Source organism: Dasypus novemcinctus, chromosome 5 (genome assembly GCF_030445035.2).
Source record: "Dasypus novemcinctus isolate mDasNov1 chromosome 5, mDasNov1.1.hap2, whole genome shotgun sequence".
NCBI classification, from domain to species: Eukaryota; Metazoa; Chordata; class Mammalia; order Cingulata; family Dasypodidae; genus Dasypus; species Dasypus novemcinctus.
In genome coordinates, this window is record NC_080677.1 from 68,944,459 (window position 1) to 68,968,269 (window position 23,811).

Below are 23,811 nucleotides of genomic sequence, written 5' to 3' on the forward strand. Positions count from 1 at the left end.
GTGAAAATAGAAGTACATGTAATTGTGTCCACTATGGCATTCTCCCAGGTATCCTCCTGGGTGCCTTTGTACTCCCTGGATTTTTACTGTATTCTTCTGGGCACCAGGATTCAGGTTACCTTCACTTTACAATATCCCATTATAGGTTTTAGAGTAAATAGTTCTGTTTGACTTATGGGGAATAATATATCCTTAATGATCATTTAACTATATTTAAGAGCCATTATCTACAAGTATTTTGAGTCTCAGATCGCTCTAGCCCCATATACAGTTGGGAAGCATGCTCTAAATGTGTTCTTATGCATAGACTGCACTATCACACCTTTTCATTAGCTGACCTATTCTAACTAAAGATACTTGAACATGATTATGTCACATGGTCAGGATGATTCTACAAGTTGTTTTCAACACATTTTTAAATCCATGAGTTTAAAACTCAGGCTAGGAGCATGAACTTTGGCAAAGGAACCTTAGTTCTAGCTCCTGTCTTGCCTTTTACTAGCTGTGTGACTGGAAAAGGTACTTAATCCCTTCTATTTTGAATGTTCCTCTTGTAAAACTGGAATTATCACAGTAGCTACATCATCAGGCTTGTTACGATTCAGTGAGTCAGCATGCATAAAGGTACTGACACATGAGTAGGACCTATTAAATGTTAGGTGTTGTTTGTTTTCCTAAGGCTAGCATAACAAAGTAGCACAAATTGTCTTGCTTGAAAGAACCAGAAATTTCATCTCTCACAGTTCTAGAGGCTAGAAGCCAGAAATTGTGGTGGCCTCTCACAAAAGCTGCCTCTCCCTAGCTTTTGGTGGTGGCTCACAATCCTTTGCGTTCTATGGCTTTTAGCTATATAACTCTAGTCTCTGCCTTCATCTTCACGTGACCCTCTCCCCTGTGTGAAAGTATGTCTCTTATAGGGGCACTAATCTATTGTATTTAGGGTAATCCAGTATGACCTCATCTTAATTTATCGAATTATGTTCACAAAGCCTTCATATCCAAATAAAGTCAAATTCACAGGTAGCAGGGAATTGGGAAAGCAACATATTGTTTTTGGGGAGACACAATTCAACCCCAACAGGTACTATTATTGTTAGTATTAAAATCCATTTACTTAAAATTATGGAGCAGCAATTTTTAGGCTATTTAAATTATTATTTCCATTTTTTTTAAAGAGGCAGTAGTTACTCTGGTCTTGTTCAAAAGAAGATAAAAAGATTTGAAATTACAACATAGTATACCGAATAATCCAACTTCTTTCCTCTTTGCTTCATTACTTGCTTTCTAGATAAGTAGCACTGAAGGGTCCTTTCTTGTTGCATGTGGGCTCTGATAAAACTTTGTAGAACTCGATCTAGAGAGAATGTCTGAAATACTGGATTTCACTAGCACACATATAAAGCAAGTCATCAGCTTTTTGCTGGCTGGTCATATTGTCATTGTTTGAAACATTCATGCTCAAAGGCCATATTCATTATACATTCATATTTTTCTTGGAAGGTTCAACTCAAGATGTTATTTTCTTTTCCTGAATATTAAAAACCTGCCAATGTCATTCTGTCTGTGGCCACTATTGTAAAAATAGATGTTTCAGCCAAAATAACTATGTGGCTTTTAAGTTTACAGTGTTTTTGTAATAGTGAAAATACTCTAACAGGATTTTTTGCCCACATGTATCAACAGCTCTGAAAATGAACTGCCTGCCTTAGGACATTTTACTGCCACTACAATGCCAAAATATCACAGGTTTACGTAGTTTATTCTAGCTACAAATGCTTAGGCAGATAGGCAATAATTGTTATCATGAATCTTATAATTATTATAAAAAATATTTTAAAATGAGGAAATTAGTGTACTATCCTCAGTAATTATTTATTAGTCTTAAGAAATGTGTTTGCTTGATGATAAATTTGAAAATAATTTTGTTTCAGACCAAGTGAATTGATAAGTATATTACAACTCACAGTTGAAACACTTAATATTATTATTACCACTTTGGGTAAAAAGAGACCAAAACATAGTAATTGAATCCTGCCAGAAATAATATTTATTAAAGAGTTAAGGAACACAGAGGGTGTGCATGCAATATGTTCAATCATTTTTTATTGAATTAATGAGTTAGGATTTAGTTCTTATCTCCTATGTTTTTGCTGACTGATATTTTTTAAAAATCTCACTTTTGTTACTATTTCTTGTAACAGGAAGTTATGTTCAAACTAGACATACATAGTTTGGAATCTGGCAGACTGAAATGTCCTTTTGATCCTCAGCAGCCTTTTGCTTCAGTCATGACAGGTAAGATCAGCAACAGGCCGTTCTTACTTGAGGTGATTTTCTCAAAGGTGTGTGGAGATTGAACCACATTTTCTGCCTGAGTTAAAGATCATTTTAGGTTAATCTTCTATTGTTTATTTGGTTCCAGTATTTTAGTGTCAAATCTCTCTAGTACCTTATCAATCAAGCGAGGCCCCAGTCATCCTTCATGTCTGCATAGCTCCTTTTGAGATGAACTTCTGGTTGAAGACCTTTGTAATGCAGGTGTTCGCACTCTGATTCTTTCTGTAGCCTTACATTGAGATATCTCAGTTGTTCTTAAAATGATCTGTCTATATTCCTATTTAGCTCAGTATAGAAGTAAAACTTGGCTATTCCTTAAACACAAATGGCCTAGTATACAGCAAACTCTCTTCCAATGTTTCTAATTGGTTCTCTGTCATATTTATCCATTCTAATTGCAAAAGTTTTATTTTGGTTCACAATCTCGTGTTATTGTTTAATTTGGATAATAGCCCCTTTGGGAATCTTTCTGAAAATAAATAAAATAATATTTTCAATTAAAAAAAATAAACACAAATGGTACAAAATTTGTTGACAACTTGAGTAGAAGGATTAATAATAGAGCATGAGTTGACAAATTAATAACAAAATGAATTAAACTGTAGAGTACAGATAGTAGAATGTCTATCTATTTATTATAACACTTTGTTGCCAGAAATCACTTTAACTGGATTATATGAAAGAAAATTTGAATGTATCTGCTAGTTTCTTAAGATCTTAAAAACTTAGTCTTTTATGAGGTGACTGTCCCCTTCAAAGGAGACAGAACTACGTGGCCTGAAGCCTGTTCTGAGGAATGTCCGCATGACCTCTGAATTTCAACCATTATAAGGACTCCTTTTGTCTTGGTTTGGTTCTTGACTATAGTCTCTTTTTAGAAAATATTTTAATCAAATGTTTGAATGACAATAAGAGTGAAACACCATGACATTCTAATTTTCAGATAGTGAGCACTAGTGATCTTGCTTTGAAGTGAAAGCGTGTGTTTTGAAAATTATATGACTGATATTCATTATTTATTCAAAGAATGTGCTATAGATGTTTTATAATTTTGACCTGCCAAGAGAGGTTGACACATCCTAAATAATAAAACAACAACCATTAATTATAGGCATGGGCATCCTCTCTTAAGAAATCTAAGAATTTTAAATGCAAAGAAGGGAGTTTTAAAGCCTGAGTAGACAGATCAAATTATTAGGTTAAATCATACCATTTTTTTTTTCTGGGAAAACTAACAAATATTCAAATATCAGCAATTTTATTTGTTTTAAAGTGATGCTTTGCTTCCTTTATTCTTACCAAAGTTTTTCAAAATGCCTTTGTCATCATAGTCATTTTGTTTTTCTATTTTTTATAATTAGCCTTACAATGAAATATTTCCATTTACCTGATAAATTTTAGGGAATACCTTAAGAGAATAGAAGTGGTACTATATCTAAATCTAGTTTATATAACTGGATTTCTCTCCTCTGTCTTTTCTATTTTTCTTTAGAAGTTGACTATTGTCATTACTGAGGCTGTGCCGTTCCAACTAGTTCAGTGAAAGACTTATTTAGATGACATAATCAGATGCTTTAGAAAGTACCTGAATCGCTTTATGTAACGATAGGAATCTAAAGACAAGTTTATGAGAAAAATTAAAGTTCATGATAAAGCTGTATTTTTGATTGTTCTTATAGTTAGGCATTTAGATCATCTAAATGCTCTGTAGACATTGGCCTTTTGTTGTTGTATTAATTGCAGGCAGCACAGGAGTTGATTATAAAGGTGTCTTGAAATAGCCAGAGGCTTAACTTTCAAAGTGGCAAAATATTGTATTCTAGGGACAGCCTTCTCCCTGTCACCACTCCCCCAAAGTTGCGACTAGTCTTAGGGAATATTTGCCGATCACCCTTTTTCTTCTCTCATTTTCCTGCATAAGCCCACCCACCCCTTCCTCTAGTTCACTCTCTCTTCCTCCTCTTTCTTCCCATTCTCTTCCTCTCACTCCACCGCCCTCTGCTCCTCCTTCTGCTTTTTCCTCTCTCCTCCCTCTTCATCCTCCTCTACCTTCTCTACTTCTTCCTCCCCTATTCCCCTACATCTTCTACCTTCTGAACCACCTTTCTCTTCCCCCTCTATTTCTTCCTTTCCTCCCCCTTCTTCTCCTCCCCTCTTCTTCCTTCTCTTTCTCTTCCCTCTTGCCTTTCTCCCCCTCCTCCTGCTTCTTCAGTCTCCAGCTCTTGAAATGATAAAACATGGACATGTACTTTCCATAAATAATAGGACAAAGAAGTTTGGTATGCAGTAATGGCAACATCATTCCCTTTTCAAGAATTCCTGTTTATCAGAACTGTTAGAGACATGATTAGCTTCAAAGAATGCAACATGTTATAATTACAAAGAATGACTTCAGTGCTGAAAGCTCTCTTTCAGCAGAGGTTAGGCAAAGAAAAGTTGTGGTCATTGAGGTTGTGTCAGTTAAGTAAATACTAATTACACAATCCATTTCTCATTATGACATTTACTTTTTAATTTTTGTGTGATCTATAAGGAAAACTCCTAATTGTATCTTTGAATTATTTGCAGGGAAAAGACCCCAGAAGTAGAACTTATTCAAAAGAGAAGTTAATGCATAGGCAATTATTTATTCAGGAGATTTTCATCTTTTTATAATCAAGTATTTAACATGAGTTTAGCAAAGTTAATTAACTTATCTTTTCTTCAACTAAGCAAAATTTTCAAAATCTGCAAGTGAAATTTGTCAAACAATATATTCTGATGTTAAGCAGTAAAAGTGTTTGGTTTTATGCTGTGACATTTATGGATTATAAATGGTCTCTACTGCAGTACTCTTAGAAGTCCTATTTATTTATTTATTTATTTATTTTTCTCCATCCCAGATGAGTACCTCTACTCTGGAACAGCTTCTGACTTCCTTGGCAAAGAGACTGCGTTCACAAGGTCTCTTGGGCCTACTCATGACCATCATTACATCAGAACTGACATTTCTGAGCACTACTGGCTTAATGGTTAGTGCTTTTTTCACCTTTGTTTGTTTTATCTTTGTTTTTGGATAGATAAGAAGCACATTATTATTCACTCCAATGTGCTTTGGGAGAACTGATTTAGCTCAGCATTATGAAATACATTTGAAATAATCTCCCATTAAATTGCTCTAACTTTCAGGACTTTTTTTGTATGTGTAATAATAGCTGACATTGAGTGTGGTAGGTGCTGGAACCACTCAAAGCTCTAATTGGTATTTTTAATATTCACAATAACCTAAAAGGTAGATATTATTATTATGTTTTTTTGCTTACAAGTAAACTGATATACAGAGAAGGTTCATAATTTGTCAAGGTACTATACCTTGTCAGTTGTAGAACTGGAATTCAAGCCAGTAATCTTACTCTGCTGACTTAGTTTTTTAATCACTAAGCAATACTGTCTATGAACCCAATTGAAAGGAATTAAATTATCACGGTACCTTCTGTTGTTACAAGTTAATTTATATATGGGTTAAGACATGTCCCTCCAAATTGTTAAGCATTATTGAAATTAATTTGCCATTAGTTTGTCTGATCACTTGCTTATGGGTCATAGAGTACTTTATACTTTCAAAGGAAAAGTGCCCAGTGAATTTTTAAAATTACCTTAAGGAATAAGAGAAGGCTTCCTTTTTTTTATTCCTCCACTGCCTTCAAATGGGTCAGATTATCTCATAATTTTCTCATGTTTTCTATGTAACATAGGACTTTATTCTATTGCATTGTAACACTGCTGTTTAAGCAAGCAGACAATATTTATCATTCCTACCATAAATATTGGGATATAGTGGAAGAGGGCAGAGTAGAGATTTCTTAAGGGTTATTTTTCAGAGTGTTATTTAAACAAGGACAACACAAATATTTGTTTTGTACATGGTAATTAGTCCTTGCTTCTTTAGTCAAAACCTCTAGATTCACATACTTAATAATATGATCTTCAATGACCAAAATGTACCTTTTTGATAGGGAAAACAAATTAAGAAGAATATCCTCAACTGTGTGATTACTCAAATTTCTTAACACCCTTGCAAGGCAAGATTATCTTCTTATATATTATGAGGTCTTTGTGGAATGACTGGTTTGAGAGCACCTCCATAGATTTCACCTATGGAATAACTTAATATGCGTTTAGGTACCAAGATATTCTTAGGGCTTTAAAATGAAGTATAAGATCATATTTCTGAGTTTAGTGGAGGGCAAATATCATCAGATTACCATACTGTTAAGAGATTATTCTATTTTGTCTTTAGGAGGACAAAGGAGAGACTGTTAGAGTAGGAAGCATATGAACTGGTTTAACATTGTCTTTATGAACAACTTTTTTTTAAACTTTTTAAAAATTGTCTTTTTTTTAAAGATACATAGATCAAAAAATTGTTACATTAAAAAATATAGGGAAAAAAAGTGGTTCCCCTACATCCCACATCCCACTTTTGAGGCCGTATTGTATAATCATTGCTTTTCTACGCATTGAGTCTGAGAAGATACATAGAGATGGGTTCAAATACCTCAGAGATAACGACTGCCCTGATCAACTTAAAGCACAAGGAAAGAGTGGGAAATGAGGCTGGGAACCGTAAATATTATCTGGAAACCAATACGGAGTCATATGGCTTATTTTTTTAAGCAGAAAATCAGCTCTTTGTTTCCTTGCAAAGGTATCCAGCAATAATGTGAAGGGAAAACTAAATTAAGATGAGGACAGAGAGAGAAGAACCACTGCATGAAAGCAGAAATTGAGAACTAGATGGAACAAAGGCTGTGACAGTGGGGTAGGGCATGAGAATATACAGCCAAGAATATTTGAGAGGGAAGATATTTGTTTGTGACTGGAAGAAGATAGTAAGGATGTAAGGTGAAGTTTAAGAGAAGATTTTGGATATTGGGAAAATTTTGTAATTGAAGAAACAATAAAAAAGGAAGAAAGGGATGGTAAGAGAAAAGATACACAAGGTAGGTCTCAATCAATTAAATGCAAGCAAATGATTAGAAATTCGGAGAGCTAGCATTTATGGTTCTAGGTCATTCAAGGCAGAATTACACAGTGGTTAATAGCTAGGGTTACCATATTTCATTATTTTCCTAGGGTATTTCCAGTTTACTTCTGTTGTCCTTTAACTCTCAACAGTGCCCAGTTTGGACAAAATAATTTTAGCTTTCTTCCTGTTCGAGCTTAATTACTTTGACTAAATCCTGGTGTTACCACTTATTTGTGACATCGGTCAAATTACTTAATTTTTATATGCAAAATTATTTCCCTAAAAGTTTGGTTTAATAACAGTATCCGGGGAGCGGGTGTGGCTTACAAGGTTGAACGCCTGCTTCCCACATGAGAGGTCCTAGGTTCAGTCCCCAGTGCTTCCTAAAACAAAAAACAAACAAACAACAAGTAAATAAACTGAAAAACCGACTCAGGGGAACCCATGTGGCCTAGGGTTGAGTGCCAGCTTCCTATATAAAAGGTCCTGGGTTCAATCTCCAGCCCCAGTACCTAAAAAATATATTCTGTCACAGGGTTTTGTGAAGATTATATTATATAATATAGTAAATCTTGTTAGAAGAAAAATTTAAGAGCTGAATTTATGTTAATATTATCATCACCATCATCATTACCATCACCATTATTGTTCCTAAAGGTGAGAGAGTTAGGAAGTGGGGCTAAAACCCTGAATGCTCTCTGACATCTCTATTATTTTTGACTATTAATCACCTTTTCCTTCTCTCCCATTTTACTCATAGTTTCGTGAGTTCATGAATTCTAATAGCTTTCCCTGTAGCTAAATGTTTTTTGAAGCTATTTACTTAAATGTATAATATTTTTCATCTCAGATTTTTTAAAAAATTGGTTGCTTAATACAGTAATAAAGATATCCAAGACTTAATCTTGGTTGTACCACTAACTTGCTTTGAGAATCGCACAAGTTTTTGTTTCATACACATACACACACATGCATATTTAATATGTACTAAATCTAAATTATAAAATCATATGAGGCTAATTAAAAAAAAAAATCACGTTTTTCCCTCTAACCTGTCCTTCACTACCAGTTTCCTGATTTTTATCTATCATAACTTAACTTAATCCACCCAATTACCTTGGTGTTATCTTTGATTCCTTCCTCTCCAACATCCTTTTTATCTGATCTCTAATTAAGAGGCTTTATTTCCTTCAGAATATGTACTGACCTTGTTCTTTTCATGGTCACTACTCCTTTGGTAGAGCTCTTCCTCACCTCATTTCCAGTTTATTATAACTATTTTATTCTTGCTATCTCATCTCCCTATTTTCAGTCATTTCCTCTTCAAATTTATTTTACATGGCATCTACTCTAGGAGCTCCAATCAGTCAGGAGCCTCTTGCCCCATGTGGAGACTCCAACAAAGCAAGCTGAGAAATGGCAGAAACTATGTGAGATTCTTCTAATGAGAAAGAACCTGGCAAGACAAAAGATCGTCTTGCTCAGAGAGCATTTCTCTTCTCCTTTCTGGATAGTGGTCATTTTCTAGATATGACCAAATATAGCCAGCTTATAGGTCAAAGATTGAGCTCAGTGGTATTATCTGGCTAGAGTCAGGAGTGTGAGAAAAAGGCAGTGATTATTAGAGGAACTTTGGCAATTATTAGAAGCAAATATGATTTTAGACATTACCTTATTCAGCCTCATATTTTATGAGTGAAGATCCAGAATGATGAAGTGATTTGCCAGGTCTCCTGGCCACCAAACCCAGGCTTAGATCATAATACCAAGCTTCTGAGAAGATTATCATAACATGTCTCCTGAGCCTGGAGCTACACTGTTATTTTGATAGCAGTTTTGAGAATGAAGGCTGTATTTCTGCCTTCACACTGTCCGTACAGCGTAGTTCTTGAGTCAGCCTTCTTGGTCTAAAGCTGCACTGTCCACTCTGGCAACCCCTGGCAACATGTGACTCTTTAGAACATTTCCATCGTCACAGAAAGTTCTTTTGGACAATGCTGATCTAAAGTGTCCTTGTTTATTATTATGTAGAGTAGTTTCACAGTCATGTAGTGGTAATGCACATGCAAATTTTATTTACTGTTCATTTAGCAAGTAGATGTGAAACCCACTAGCAGATTTCTTAAGATTGTTGCCAGGTTGTGAAGAACGGACAGATCTTTAATATTTCAAATAATGGGATCAATGACAATGTTTTATTTACCTCTCCTGTATATTATTACATCAGTGCATGATTTCTTTCTGTTTAGACTATTTGAGATTTTTTTTCCTGCTAAAATTTGCTTTCTATACTTTTATTTTCAATTTATTTTCCTGTTTTTCAATATCTGTGATGAATTAAACTCTTATAAATGTAAATGCTCATTTTATGTTTGGATTATGTAAAATATGAAAATTAAGTTGATTTTGCAATTGAGTATTTAACTCTTGAGATGCAGATTTTAAAGAATTAACTTTTAAAAATATGTGCCGCTGCATGAACATTTCATAATTCTCTTTTACTTATTGAACCATTTAGGGAGTTTATCATCCTTAATGCCTGTGTGTATGCCATACTGGGTTCCATGCCATGCCTGGGATTAACCAGAGTGAGCTCAACTAACCTCCCCATTATCCATACAAGAATCTTTTCAGAGATTCTGTAGGACTTGGTCTAATGAGCTAAAAAAGTATCAATCCTGATTCTTCCCTTGAAAAACTAGTCCACCTATTAAATACCTCCTTTGGAGGATGAAAAATGGCAAGGATGAAATACTCTGTCCTGTTCTAGATGAAGACTTGGATGCGTCCTGTCCACACTATTCTTTATCAAATTTAATTTTAAGACATATCAGAAAACAGGAATAGAAAAATAAGTAAGTGTGGGTACCCAAACACAGTTGAATTTTTGTTACAATTTTGGATAAAACTAAGAAGTATGACCATTTGGAAAATGAAAGCAAAAAATGATGCCTCAGATGCATGTGTTTTTGTTTTTTTTCCCTGGAGTAAATGAGCACTCTTGTTTTAAATTTCATTTTTAACATATGGAGGCAGTTTCCATTTGACGTTTCTTTCTGTTACCTATAAATTTTCCTTCCACACAGAAAAGTAAAATAAAAAATTAGTTAGTAGGCAAAAGATATTACAAGGTGAACGAAATGGACGTTAGGACCTCACTCTAATAAGTCATGGTGTAGGTATGCTCTTATAGGTGAAAAAAAGGCAGATGGGGAGAAATGAAAACTGAGTTAAATGAAAGTGAGTTTATGTCATTTTCATTTGGCAGTGCGTCTTGGTGTCTTACTAGGTTCATTTGTAAAAAGGGGGCAATTTCAAAGTCCATCCCTATTAGGACATGTGTTTCAAATGCCTATGGGGAAAAATGTGCTATAATAAAGCCCAGGTGTCTATTGGTATGATTTTAAATAGTTTGTTTCAAAATCATGCATGTCATACACTGAACAGTAAAGATTAAATGATACCTATTTTTACCCAAACTTGGCAGCAGTTCAGGGAAGAGTTTTTATTAGAAAGTGCTAAAATCAGTGTTCTAAGACAGGACTACAGTCTGCAAGAAAGAAACCCTTTATTCTTAAAACTTGTGTTTATTTTTAACTCATAAATGTGGTATTATTTAAGTCACAGAACAGGGTACTGTTTAATAACTTTTATCATAATTAGATTTCTTCATATAATGAACATTTGTCTTAAATACCACTACCGTCCTTCTCCAAAACAATGTTCTTACAGGTCTTGAACAAGAACCAACATTTAAAAGAGTTCAATAAAATAAACAGTAACTGAATAAACACAGCAAGACTATGTTATATATTAGTCTAATGTTTTTAAAAAACAGCATTTGGAAAACTATCCACTCTTTTCCTCCCGTTGATGTGATGATGAAATTACTGAAAGGTAGACCAATGTCATATTCTACGTCACAACCATTTTAAATATTAATATCTGGCAATACGTGAATGCTTTGTATTCAAAGTGGGATGTTTTATGTACCTCTGCAATATGGAAATGGTTTGCCATATTTACTGGTATTCCTTTTAGACCTTATACATTCTGCCTTGTTTTAAAATTGTGTTTCTTTTGTTGGATTCTGTAAACTGAACACCAAAATATCAGCTCGTGTAACTACTGTTCAGTTTGATGGAAGCTTTTTGTCCTTTCCAAGCAACTGCTCCTCACACCAGTATTCCTTTAAGTCTTGATGCTTTACTGCTTCAAATCAGTGAGTTCTCATTTTCTCGCTGTATAGAGAACAATCTCATTCTCTCACTAGATAGATGTCCATTTTATGCTCACATATTTATCTAGAAACAGGAAAGCAATAGAATTCCCATCATTTATGCATGGTTTTAGTTTTATCCTTTTGGTTCCCATTTTAATGAAGATTTTTGTATTTATTATTCAGTCTTCACTCCCATGTCATCAGCATTGCTCTCCATGAGTTAATGAGTTCTCTCTGTATCCTATCTCCAATATTGAAAATAGTTTATATCAGTGGTTCTTAGAGACTTATAAGAACCAACTATAGGGTTTTATTTAGTTTTATATTTAATTATTTTAAAAATACACATACCATTTTACCTGGAAATTTTCATCCAGTTTGGCAGCATTGATATTAGGCATCTCTAGGTTCAAAAGGTTCTTTAGATTTTTTAAAAATTTATTTTATTTATTTATACCACCCCTCTCATTGTTTGCACTTACTCGCTGTCTGTTCTCCATGTCCATTTGCTGTGTGCTCTCTGTGTATGTTTGCCGTGCACTCTCTGTGTCTGCTTCTCTTCTTTAGGAGGCACCAGGAACCAAACCTGGGACCTCCCATGTAGGAGAATGGTGCTTAATCACTTGAACCACCTTAGCTCCCTGCTTTGCTGCATCTCTCATTAGCTTTCCTTTATGTGTCTCCTTGTTGCATCATATTGTTACATCAGCTCCCTGTGCCTGCCTGTCCCCCCAGTTTACTGTGTTGCTTATCTTCTCCAGGAGGCACCAGGAATTGATTCTGGGACCTCCCATGTGGTAGGCTGGAACTCACTTGCTTAAGTCATATCTGCTTCCCTTTAGATTTTTATTAACGCCTGGACTATATAGAATTGGTTTTCTCTCCTCTTTGTCACAGTCTCCTCTCAAGTCATTGGAAACAATGACAAGGATAGACTTTTTCCTAAGTCATATTTTGACCATGTATCAATATTTCTTTTATCCTGACTCTAATCCACTTCAAGATTGATTCTTATTCATTTTTGTATCCCTTGCTTTTACCAGCTTTTCTTTCTCTAAGTGATCTTGACTAGAGTAGTAAATAAGTAAATGTTTGTTTGTTTTCATGAATTTAATGAAATCCTATTGCTACATTTGTAGGAAAATTTATGTCCAGAAAGAGTTTTTTATAGAAGAAATCATAATGTACTTAAATCAAAAAGTAGAAATGTTCATTTATTTGTGGCCATGAAAGGATTTTTAACTGAGTGATTCACAACCAAGTGTTTATGATGTATCAACAATTTGAAAAAGGGACAGGGAACAACAACAACAAAAAAAACCGAAATACCTAGAGTGGACTGGTTAATGGGCCTTGCCATTTTAAGGTTAATTGGAAATGAATTTTTTTTTTTCAATCATGATTTCCTAAAATTTAATTTTTGTGTAATCTTCTAAGACCATATCTGTTAGTGAAATGAGATTTTCAGGAGCATTAGAGTCCATTGGAGTTCTAGAATTCCAGGAAAAGAGCAGGGAAATGGTAAAGAATAAGGGGGATAAAGAATTTGTTTTCCCTTCTAAGGCTTGCCTTTTGGGCAGAGCTGAGACTGCGTGGGAGACACAAGGCTGACTGAGATGGACTGGATGATAGAGTAAATGACCTATGACTGGGACTCCAGCGTTAATTTTATCTGTCAGAGAAGACTGTTGTGAAGTCTTCTTTGCTGGGTGATGACTAAATGTTTGCAGGGGAATGATTTTTAATGCTTCTAGGGTATAAAGTCACCAGGGTCCTCGGCAAAACTGTAGAAAAAGCAACATTGGTATTTTCTCCCCACCATATTGGAGGAGGATATGTGGACATTTGTCTTCTTTTCTCCAGATTTCTACTTCCTAAACCTCAGTAGCTTGTACTTCCCTCCAGGAGCCTTGCATTTTCTACTTAATTAATATCTTTCATTCCTCAAAAACTACTGTTTCTGTTGCCTTTACATTCAGCAAAAGGACCATTTATGAAAATTAATATCACCCAAGTATAGATCTGTTATGTGGTTAATGCAAAATTATAAAAAACTCTTAAATGAGAATTTAGTAACCTAAGTAATTTTCTCGTTGATGCAGGATAAAGGGGTTTATTTTATTTCAACTACTTTTTCACTTACCGTGTATCATGAACCTCCTTCTGTACCAGTTCATAGAGACCTAGTTCATTTTTAAATCACTACATTTTATTTTTACAGTTGTATGGATGTACTCAATGTTTAATCATTCTCTTGTCGGTAATCATCTCCATCACCATCCTAATAGTAAATGATGTTTACTGAATGTTCATTATGTGTCATGCACTGCCAGACACTAAGTACTTCACATATATTAACCCACTCAGTCATAACAACCCTTGATGATATTGGCAGCCTTGTATCACAAATTAGAAAAATCGAGACACAAGGAAAGTAAATAATTTGCCTAAGGTCGCTCATCTGGTAAGTGGCAGAATGAGGATATAAATCCAGTCACAATGCCTCAAAAGCCAGTATGCACTAGAGGCGACCCACGTGCTGTTAGCTGTGTACACCCCCACCCACTTTGGCTATTACACAAAATGTGTCAAAAAACATGAAGGTATGTAAAAATTTCAGATGTGTTTGTAGTTTTTACTAAGCTTATCATAAACTACATTATAATTAAAAAGTAGTGACTCCATCATATAACCGGAGAATATAAAATCATAGATGCTCCAGGTTTGTAGAAACTGTTTAGGTAATTTAGTTGAGATGTAACAGTTGTGTGTTAGCCAGTCAGATGGAAAGCCTCCTGTCTCTGGAGTTCCTAAAGAATTTGACCAAGGCCTCTTAATGCTAACACATGTTCCTACACTGCATTATGTTTATTTGTGTAGCTACCTCATATACTACATTCGAGAGGTTTCATTTTCTTTTTATTCTGCTGCAAATGTTTATACATATAAAGACATCTAGCATTGTAAGTGGTTAAATTATTGGGGTATTTTATATTAGAGCTTCTTTTCTTTTCACCAGGAGCAAAATTTATTGGAACTTTCCCCATACCAGACACCTATAATCCAGATGATGATAAAATATATTTCTTCTTTCGTGAATCATCTCAAGAAGGCAGTAATTCTGATAAGACCATCCTTTCTCGAGTTGGAAGAGTTTGTAAGGTATGACATGTTTATTTTACATAAAGCACGTATGAATACACCTGAAACAATTAACCATGTAATGACAAAGCAAAACTTACTGTTCATTATTCACAAAATGGTAGGATAGATTCATGCTATCTTACATATGTAATTTGAAATCTAAAAGTAAAAAGAAAAAAGAATTGCAATTAAAAAAATACTATAGTACATTTTTCCAGGGCTTGAACTGCTCCCCAGTGTGAGTTAGACTTTTTTGGCAGCTTGCTTCTCTTCCTGAGCTATCTTTCTCCGAGTTATTGCTATTCCCAGTGAGGTGATTGCTTTGTCCTGATCTGTGGAGATGAAATGTTTTATACCATGTTAAATAACCTCACTTAAAGAGTAAGAGTATTGTAGCATAATCACAAATGTAACTTAAACCCTAAAAGAATCATTTTTAGTATTTTTGTGAAAGCACACACCATACATGTAAAAATATGTATCTTAACATGGATAAAATAATTTAAAAATGGTTATATTATTACTATAGTTACTATTTTCTAGATGATAGTCTAGATTAGATTCTGAGAGAAAAGGGCATATCGTGGAAAAAACTAATTAAACTGCAAAGCATTGATTTAAAGAACACTGCAATTAGTTTTTGAATATTGACATTTAAGGTACATTATAGGAAACAGAGGGACACAATGAGACCCTTCTCCATTCTGTGCTTTCATTTAAGGGAATACAAATTTATAGATTAATAATGCTACTAAAACCATACTTTTGACTTCAGTATGTTTTTTTCTTAGTTGGATTTATCTTCGCTGAAATGTTTTTAAATTGACAGACACCTTCAGAATAAACTCAGTTACTAAAAGGCAGAGCTGTTAAGTTAATAAATACTCTCAGCAGGAGCTTTCTTTGTTCTTTTACAAACTTTTCATTTTCTTCCATCTGAACCCATCTTTTTTTGTCTGTATCTGTGCCCTCAGGCCTCTGAACACTTCTAGGGACAGAAACACAAACCATGATTGCACTTAAAAGTGCTAATGAAAACATGGCTTTTCAGTGAGGCCAACTTGTGAGCCCAGATCATTCTTTACCTAATATCCCGGCTAATAATGCTGTCCCCCACGGATCCCTTCACCCCCAGGGGACAGATTCTCTAAAAAACATCCTCACTCTTTCAGGGTCTAAGAATTCACAGTAATTTCTCTTGAAGCCTCTTGCCTGGAGATGAATGGCCATCGCTTGGAGTAGTCGTAGTGTGTTAGTGTATTGAAGCATGCCTTACAACAACAGTATCCTGACCCTGAAAAGCTGCGCTGTGGATTGACATCCTTTGTATAAATGAGCTTTGTTAAATATGTCATAAGAGATTAACAGTCAATTAAATGTAATTCAAGAGGTACTTTCAGATAAATATATGTAACACATAATAAGTGTGCATTTTCTCAGACAGCTCAATACATAGTTATTGATAGATCTAATCCTTTTGATAGCTATTGATGTAGAACTGTAATGTATTTACCCTAGTATAAACATAATGGAAAACTTCATCTTAGAAGTGAAGAAATATATTAAAGAATATTATAGTCATCCCATTTATTGATTTCTCTATTAAAGGTATAACCTAAACTCAACTTCAGCGTCTCACAAGGCATATTATATTTAAGTGAGTAATAAACTCCTACAGAACTGAAAAGGCAGAGAATTATAGTAAATGGGTCTTCCCATCACAAAAAAAAACTCTGAGGCCACACAGCAAGGTTTTGTCACACCATTGTCCTTAGATAAAAAGCTAACAACTTGTGAGCTCAAATAAGCAAACATGATGGATGAATTTACTTAAAAAAAGATATAATAGAAGTTCATTTGTTAATATCTCTTTATTCAGTAATGTCAAAGCAAAACTTCAAATTTAAAAAATACTATAGTACATTGTAGTATTGTCTTAAGAAAGCAATACTACCTTTGGAATTTCTCACTATACATGTGAGCCATTGTTCAAATGTTTACAACATGTGGTTTTAAATGCTTTCTTTGCAATTTCTTAATTCCAGCACAGCCTACTCATGTTTTTAATTATTACTTAATAATTTAGGATTACATTGTGGCAAATATGAGTGTGCTTCCTAGTGGAGATTTCACTGACAAGACTAAAAATAGCTTGACATTTTTTTTTAAAAGTGTGGTGATATGTCCTACAAAACAATAACAAGTTTATTTAAAAATCAGCTACTCAGAATCATCCTTGGTTCTGTTAAATATTTTCATATTTAAAATGTTCTTCTGACAGTATTTTGAAATTTTTCTTCTCTATTCTCAAAAGATCATCATAATATTGCTTTTAATCTTTTAAAGAATAACAACAGAAAGTATTTCTGTGTTATGTAGAAAAATTGATCTGCAATAGATATAAGCTATTAAAAACCAGTGAAGGTCTAAAAGGAAGAGATGATAAAGGATTCCGAGTGAATTGAGTTTATAAAGCTTTTTGATAACATGGGTGTTGTCTATGCTCGTTGTTGCACCACGATATTCCCCCAGTAGCTGTTTGGAAATGTTATGGTTTTGTTGTTGCTGCTGTTCTTATTGTTTACCTCTTTTCCTTTTTCCCTATAACCTTTGGGACATGTGGAAAACTGTGGACAATTTCAGAGCTTCCTACCTCTTCCGCTACTAAACTAAAGTAAAAATTGTTTTACTGGCTTATCTAAGCTAATACTATTAGACTAAGTGGTATAAAGTCATTGATGGGGAGAAGGAATGAAACTGGAAAAAAATCATGCAAAAATGACTGAAGTTTTTTTTAAATAACAAGTTTGGATCTTTTCCATTTTTAACCCATTCCTTCCTTCTTTCCTTCTTTTATCATTTCATTATTTCAACAACAGTGACAACATAAAAGATTATTTCTGTGTAAAAGACACTATGCTAGACTCTGGGAGATAAGTAAGCACTGTCCCTTTTATTTAAAAATCACAGTACAGTGAGAATAATAGGCATATAAACAGATAATTACAATGTACTATGATAGAGTTAGAAGTTGAGAACTCTAAGCATTCAGTAAAGCTTGAAAATGTTTTATAAGGGAGGTGTTGTATGAATTGAGTCCTGTAGGAGAAGGATTATGTTAAGTAAAGGAATGGAGGATGAGCATTTCAGACAGCATTGTGAGAAGATCTATTTTGTTCATAGAACTGTGAAACCTTGCAACTGGAACTCAGTAAATGTGTATGGGAAGGTGTCACTGGAGATTGGAGTTGTACATTGCATGTAAAAAGTCTTGTGTTCCTTTTTAAGGAGTTTAAATCTATTATCTACCCGATGAAGAGTTCTAGAATGTTTTAAGCAGAAAGTTACTTAAAAGGTAGATATATTTAGCAACTATTTGTACAGTGTCTCTGGATGGACAAATATTTGTGACTGGGAGAGCCGTAGGTGGTTTTCTGAAGACAATAGGGAAGAGGAGATGAAGATGAATTCAAGATATATTTCCGAGAGAGAATCTGCATGTACATTCATAAAAAGTCCTTAATTTATTACCAGTCTTTAGTTAATTGGTTAGCATAGATCAGCACTTTCCAATACAACTTTCTGCAATGGGGAAATATTCTCCCTGCGCAGTCTAATATAGTAGCCATGTGGTTATAAGCAGTTGAAATATTGCTAAATTCAGGAACTGAATTTTAAAATTTATTTAATTTGAATTCATTTAAATGATTATAGTCTCATGTGGCTAGTGGCTATCATGCAGATATAGACTATTAAAGCATTCATTTATTTAACACATGGCATTGTGCTGAACAATTGTTTTATAGAACTTTTTAAAAGTCATGACATGTGTACAAATTAAGCTTATCATCTAGTAAGTAAAATAAGCATTAAACAAGTAAATATACATTAATATCTAATTATAAGTAATATAAGTGCTATGATGGAAAATCACGAGAAACAATTAGGAAAAATGGGTTGGTTTTAGATTGGTTAGGGAAGGTCTTTCTGAGAAAGTGACTTCTGAGCCAGATTTGAAAATATTTAGGAAATTGCAGGGCAAAGGAAATTGCAGGGAAAATTAACACGGTAATGATGGTTTGTCCTTTAAAATATACATAAAATGTCAACAGTCTTTAGAAATTTTTCCTACTTGTTTATAAGTAGGTCTGACTGAAATAGCAGATATTGAGTCCATGATGTAATGAAAGGCTACAACAAGTTCCTGTCCTATAAGACCTCCAGTGCATTTCAATTCTCCCTTGCTTCTATCCCAAAGACCTTGATACTTGTCCTATAGACAACGACTCCTATATTTCTTAGTAATTGTGGTTAATGGAAGATGAGGCAGGGACCAGGGAAACAAAAAAAAAAAAAAAAAAAGTGGGACATTAGGATATTTGAGGTAGGAAACACAAGCAAAAAAATGTTTGTAGGCATAGATTTTATTTAGACATGTTGAATGTGATGTAGTTCTGGGATATGCTGACATAATAAATTGAAAATATGAACTTAACACTCAATAATGTCTGGACTCATGAATTTGGAAATCACCATGAATTTGGAAATCACCAGATGTATTTGTTGTTGTTGAAGTCATGGCAGTGTCCAAAATTGCTCAAGAAGATTAAAGGGCAGGAGTGGATGTAGCTCAAGTGTTTGAGTGCCTTCTTCTCATGTACAAAGTCCCAGGTTCAATCCCTGGTGCCGCCTAAAAAACAAATTAAAGGGCAAGGACAGGACCTCTAGGGACAATGACATTTAAGAAAGGGCAAGGTAAAGTGTCTACAAAGGAGATTGAGAAGAAATGACTTGATACTTTGATGGACAAAGGAAGGAGAGTTTTGTCTGAAAAAGACTGTTTCAGGAAGAAAACAGTTATTGGTAATATCAGACACCAAAAAGAAGTCAGGTAAGATTATGGTAAACAAGCAAACAAAAATCAAAACAGGTATTCTATTTGGTAGTAAGGATATCACCTTTGCCTGAATAATATGACCATTCAACTTGAAATCAGATTTAGGCTTAAATCTTCCTCTACTAGCTCATTTCTTAATCTAGAAAATAAACATAGCCATCTCTTCCATTTTTATTTTTCAAAGCAAATGTAAGGCTCAAATGATATAATACGAATTTGAATGTGCCAGATACTGAGAAAGGTACTGGGGTACAAGATGATTAAGACGGAGTCCTGATTTAAAGCAGTTAACAATCTATTATAAGAGACTGACATTAAGTAATATACGTAAATGGTCATACTATAGTAAATTAAGTGCCAAAAGTCATGCATACGCATGCCTCCTCAGGCACCCATTTGGAATCAGAGCAATCAGCAGCGCATAGGAGTGGAAGAGGATATTGGTGGTGATGGTAGTATTATGGGTGCGTAGAGGGTTAGGGGAAGGCTAGTTAGCAAATGTAACTGGGAAGAGATGACATTCCATTATTTTTTTAAAATATATTTTTATTTCAGAAGTTGTGAATTTACAAAACAATCATGCACTTATGTGGAATTCCCATATGACACCCTTCACCAACACACCACACTATTGTGGAACATTTGTTACAGATTATGAGATAATATCAGACTATTATCTCTAACTATGGACCATAACAAACATTTGGTATATTTTTCCATACCCCCCTATTATTGACATAGTACATCTCTGGCATTGATTCAAGAATATTACAGTATTGCTGTTAACTATTGTCCATTGGTTACATTAATTGTATTTTTCCCACACCTCAACATTCTTATCACCCTGCAATAGTGATATATATCTGTTCTAGTTCACAGAAGGACATTCTTACATTTGTACCATTAACCACAATTCGCATCCACTCTGGGTTCACTGAGTTATTTACAGTGAATAATTGTCCCTAGATTATTTTCGAGCTTTCTTTCAATTGGCATTTACATCTCTAGACTACCCTTTTAAACCATAATCCCATTTATAAATCAGCTTCTACTCACTCTAATGTGTTACCATGAACTCTATCCATTTCCACACATTTACAGTCAAGTTAATTAAAACTTCTGCATGTATTAAGCATTAGTACTCCTTCATAGCCCTCCTATTATCTCAAAATAACCTATACTTTAGGTTTTAACTCCATGTATTTATTCTTCGTATTTAGTTCATATTAGTAAGGTCATGCAATATTTGTCCTTTTGTGTCTGGCTTATTTTGCTCAGCACAATGTCTTCAAGGTTCATCCATATTATCATATGTGTCCCTATTTCATTTCTTCTTACTGTAGTATTCCATTGTATGTATATACCGTGTTTTGTTTATCCATTCATTGGTTGATGGACACTTGGGTTGTTTCCATCTTTTGGCAATTGTGAACAACACATTCCATTAGTTTTAAAGGTTGAAGTTACTGTTATTGTTTTGTCCTCATCTTTAGGATTATTTGTCTTTTGAGGACAGATCATATTGCTGGAAATAGTAAAAATAATTATGGATGGAGAAAGGGACTACAAAATAAAGATTCAGACTAAGAAAGCAATTTCACAGCTCAATATATAATGATATAATGAAGAGAGTATAAGTACATTCAAATACAGAATGTCTTTCAGACTTGACATGTTTACCATTATACATGGTAAAGCATATTTCCTAATGAATTATTTTTTGATAGTGTCACTAATTTACAGTCAAAGTACTTGCTCAATTTTCTAATATATAAAATCAGGTGCTTAACCTGGAATGATTTCTAAAGTTCTTGCGTAGCTTCATAATTCTTTGATTCTGTCAGACAGTCAATATTTTAAAGCACTGAAAGGTGCAGCTTCCACCGTGGAAAATTGCTCCAGTAGACAGTAAATCACACAGATCTTTGTGTTGAGGTAGTAAACGCTAAATGAAGGAACAGGTAAAACAGCATGAAATAAACTCTCTGAAAATATTTTTATTTGTTTACTGCTCATTAGTACTTTCAGATACCATTATTTATGCCTGTACGATGTTTATACTGTGTGTGTGTGTTTACTTTCAAAACCCATGATGTAAATTCATATGTGGAAATACCAGTCGCTTCAGTAAAGCTTACTTGCAACTTTCCACCTCAAGGCTGTTTTGCATTATTTTTGGATGCTATTTGCTTTTTGGAAGCATTATCCACTAGCTTACTTATGCTAGCCCACTGCAGAGTCCAGCTGTAGGTTATGCCAGTTCTCTTTTTGTTTTGCAGTGTTTCCTTTTGTCCATGCCAGGAATTTAGTTTGGCCTTTCATATAACTTGCCTAGGGGTCTAACTAATAGCCCTTTGCTCAGATTCCACTTGCATTGTCTATTTTGATATATAGTCCTATTTGGACAATTACTGCCTTTGAAGATTTGTGTTTGTAGACTGATGACACTTTCTGTATTTATTGATCTCTACCAAGTTGGGGTTTTGTGCTTACTTTCCACGTGTCACTAACAACCCAAATGAGAGATTTAGAGCCCACAAGTTACAGATGTGCTTTTGCTTCACTCCCATCTGTTTTCCTGTCTGAGACATTCCTAGGCAGGAATTTTTATCATTGGCAGTGGCTCTTGCTCTCTCTTTTTCAAATTAATCAACTTTGGTCCTACCTGAAAAAGACTGCGTAACATACCTAGATTTACCTAGTATTAATCTGCTAAATCTTAGAAATGGAGTTGTTTAGCATAATGTATTACTCAAGTTCTGCATTTCTAATAATCTTTACCAGTTTTTGAAGTAGTTAGAAAAATATGTTTTCCATTTCTGTTTGTTTTGTCATTTTCCAATGGCAAATCACAAACAGTCATTGCTGAACACTAGGAATTTTTTTTTCCTCAAAAAAAGTATTTTTTGCCTTGAAAGCCTACAGAATATATCTCTTAGAAACCACTGTGTTCAATACCTGCAATAAAGGTTTTTTGTTTGTTTATTTTTCATCCTCTCCTCCCCCTTTTCCTACATGTTGAGTGTGTATAGATTTGTTTTTCTACTCCTAAGGTGTCTCGATATTTTTTGTAGGTGAAGGGAAAGACTCTACTTTCTTGGGTGTCAAGCTGTCTGGAATTTATTTTGAATTCTCAAGTATCAGAGATACTAAAACCTTTGAAAACAGTGAAGAGCACGTATAGATAAATCTTATTGTGATTAAGAGTAAAGGTACCTGCTTTATCTGCTTTATCTGCTTTATAAAGCAGATACAACCCCCAGATATTGGTTCCTTTGAGGGCTAAAGAGACCCATGGGAGTTATGGTCATGGCCGATGGGGTTAACTACCAGGGCAGATGGCCCCTCTTTGGAAATGGTGTTTATGTGTGATGAATCTGGACTCAGATGGGATCTCCCTTCATAAGACTTTCATGCTAATGTGCTGGAGGTGCAGTTAATGTTGGGGTTTAAGATATATTTAGGGGATTTGAATCTCTGGACTGACAATGTGATAGCCAGATCCTGAGCCTCAACAGACTCCAGCACCTACAATCTGATTTATTGGACTTACCACACTCAGCTAAGATGGAGGTGAAGAAGGACAACCACCACACCATGGAGCCTAGAGTGATTACAACTGAAAATGGGAGGATTGCATCCAGCATCCAGGTGGAATCTGAGCCTCCTCTTGACATAAAGGTGCAATGGACACAACCAATCCAGTGTCCACATAGAAGAGGTGGCATTGGATTGGGAAAAGTGGACATAATGGACAAAGGGTATGGGGAAAGGCAGGAAGAGATGAGAGGTGGAGGCGTCTTCGGGACATGGAGCTGCCCTGGATGGTGCTTCAGAGGTAATCACCGGACATTGTAAATCCTCACAGGGCCTACATGATGGAATAGAGGAGAGTATGGGCCATGATGTGAACCAATGTATATGAGGTGCAGAGGTGCCCAAAGATGTACTTACCAAATCCAATGGATGTGTCATGATGATGGGAACGAGTGTTGTTGGGGGGGGGGGGAGAGGGGGGGTGGGGGGGTGGGGTTGAATGGGACCTCACATATATATTTTTAATGTAATATTATTACAAAATCAATAAAAAAAAAAAAGAGTAAAGGTACCTATAAAATTATCTTTTTATTAAAAATGCTCAGCATAACCTCAGTTTCTCAAGAAAATAAATGAAGAGGTATTTGTTTCTAAATGTTACATAAG

General features: G+C 34.7%; 1 protein-coding gene across 1 annotated transcript in view; it reads left to right on the forward strand.

Annotated features, from left to right (window-relative positions):
* The window catches only part of SEMA3D (semaphorin 3D), a 205,694-nt gene that overhangs the window by 133,014 nt on the left and 48,869 nt on the right, over positions 1–23,811 (forward strand). The window contains exons 6-8 of the mRNA XM_058297091.2: positions 2,202–2,295; positions 5,220–5,348; positions 14,587–14,729. Coding sequence (XP_058153074.1) covers positions 2,202–2,295; positions 5,220–5,348; positions 14,587–14,729 — 366 coding nt within the window. The remainder of the gene's footprint in view (positions 1–2,201; positions 2,296–5,219; positions 5,349–14,586; positions 14,730–23,811) is intronic.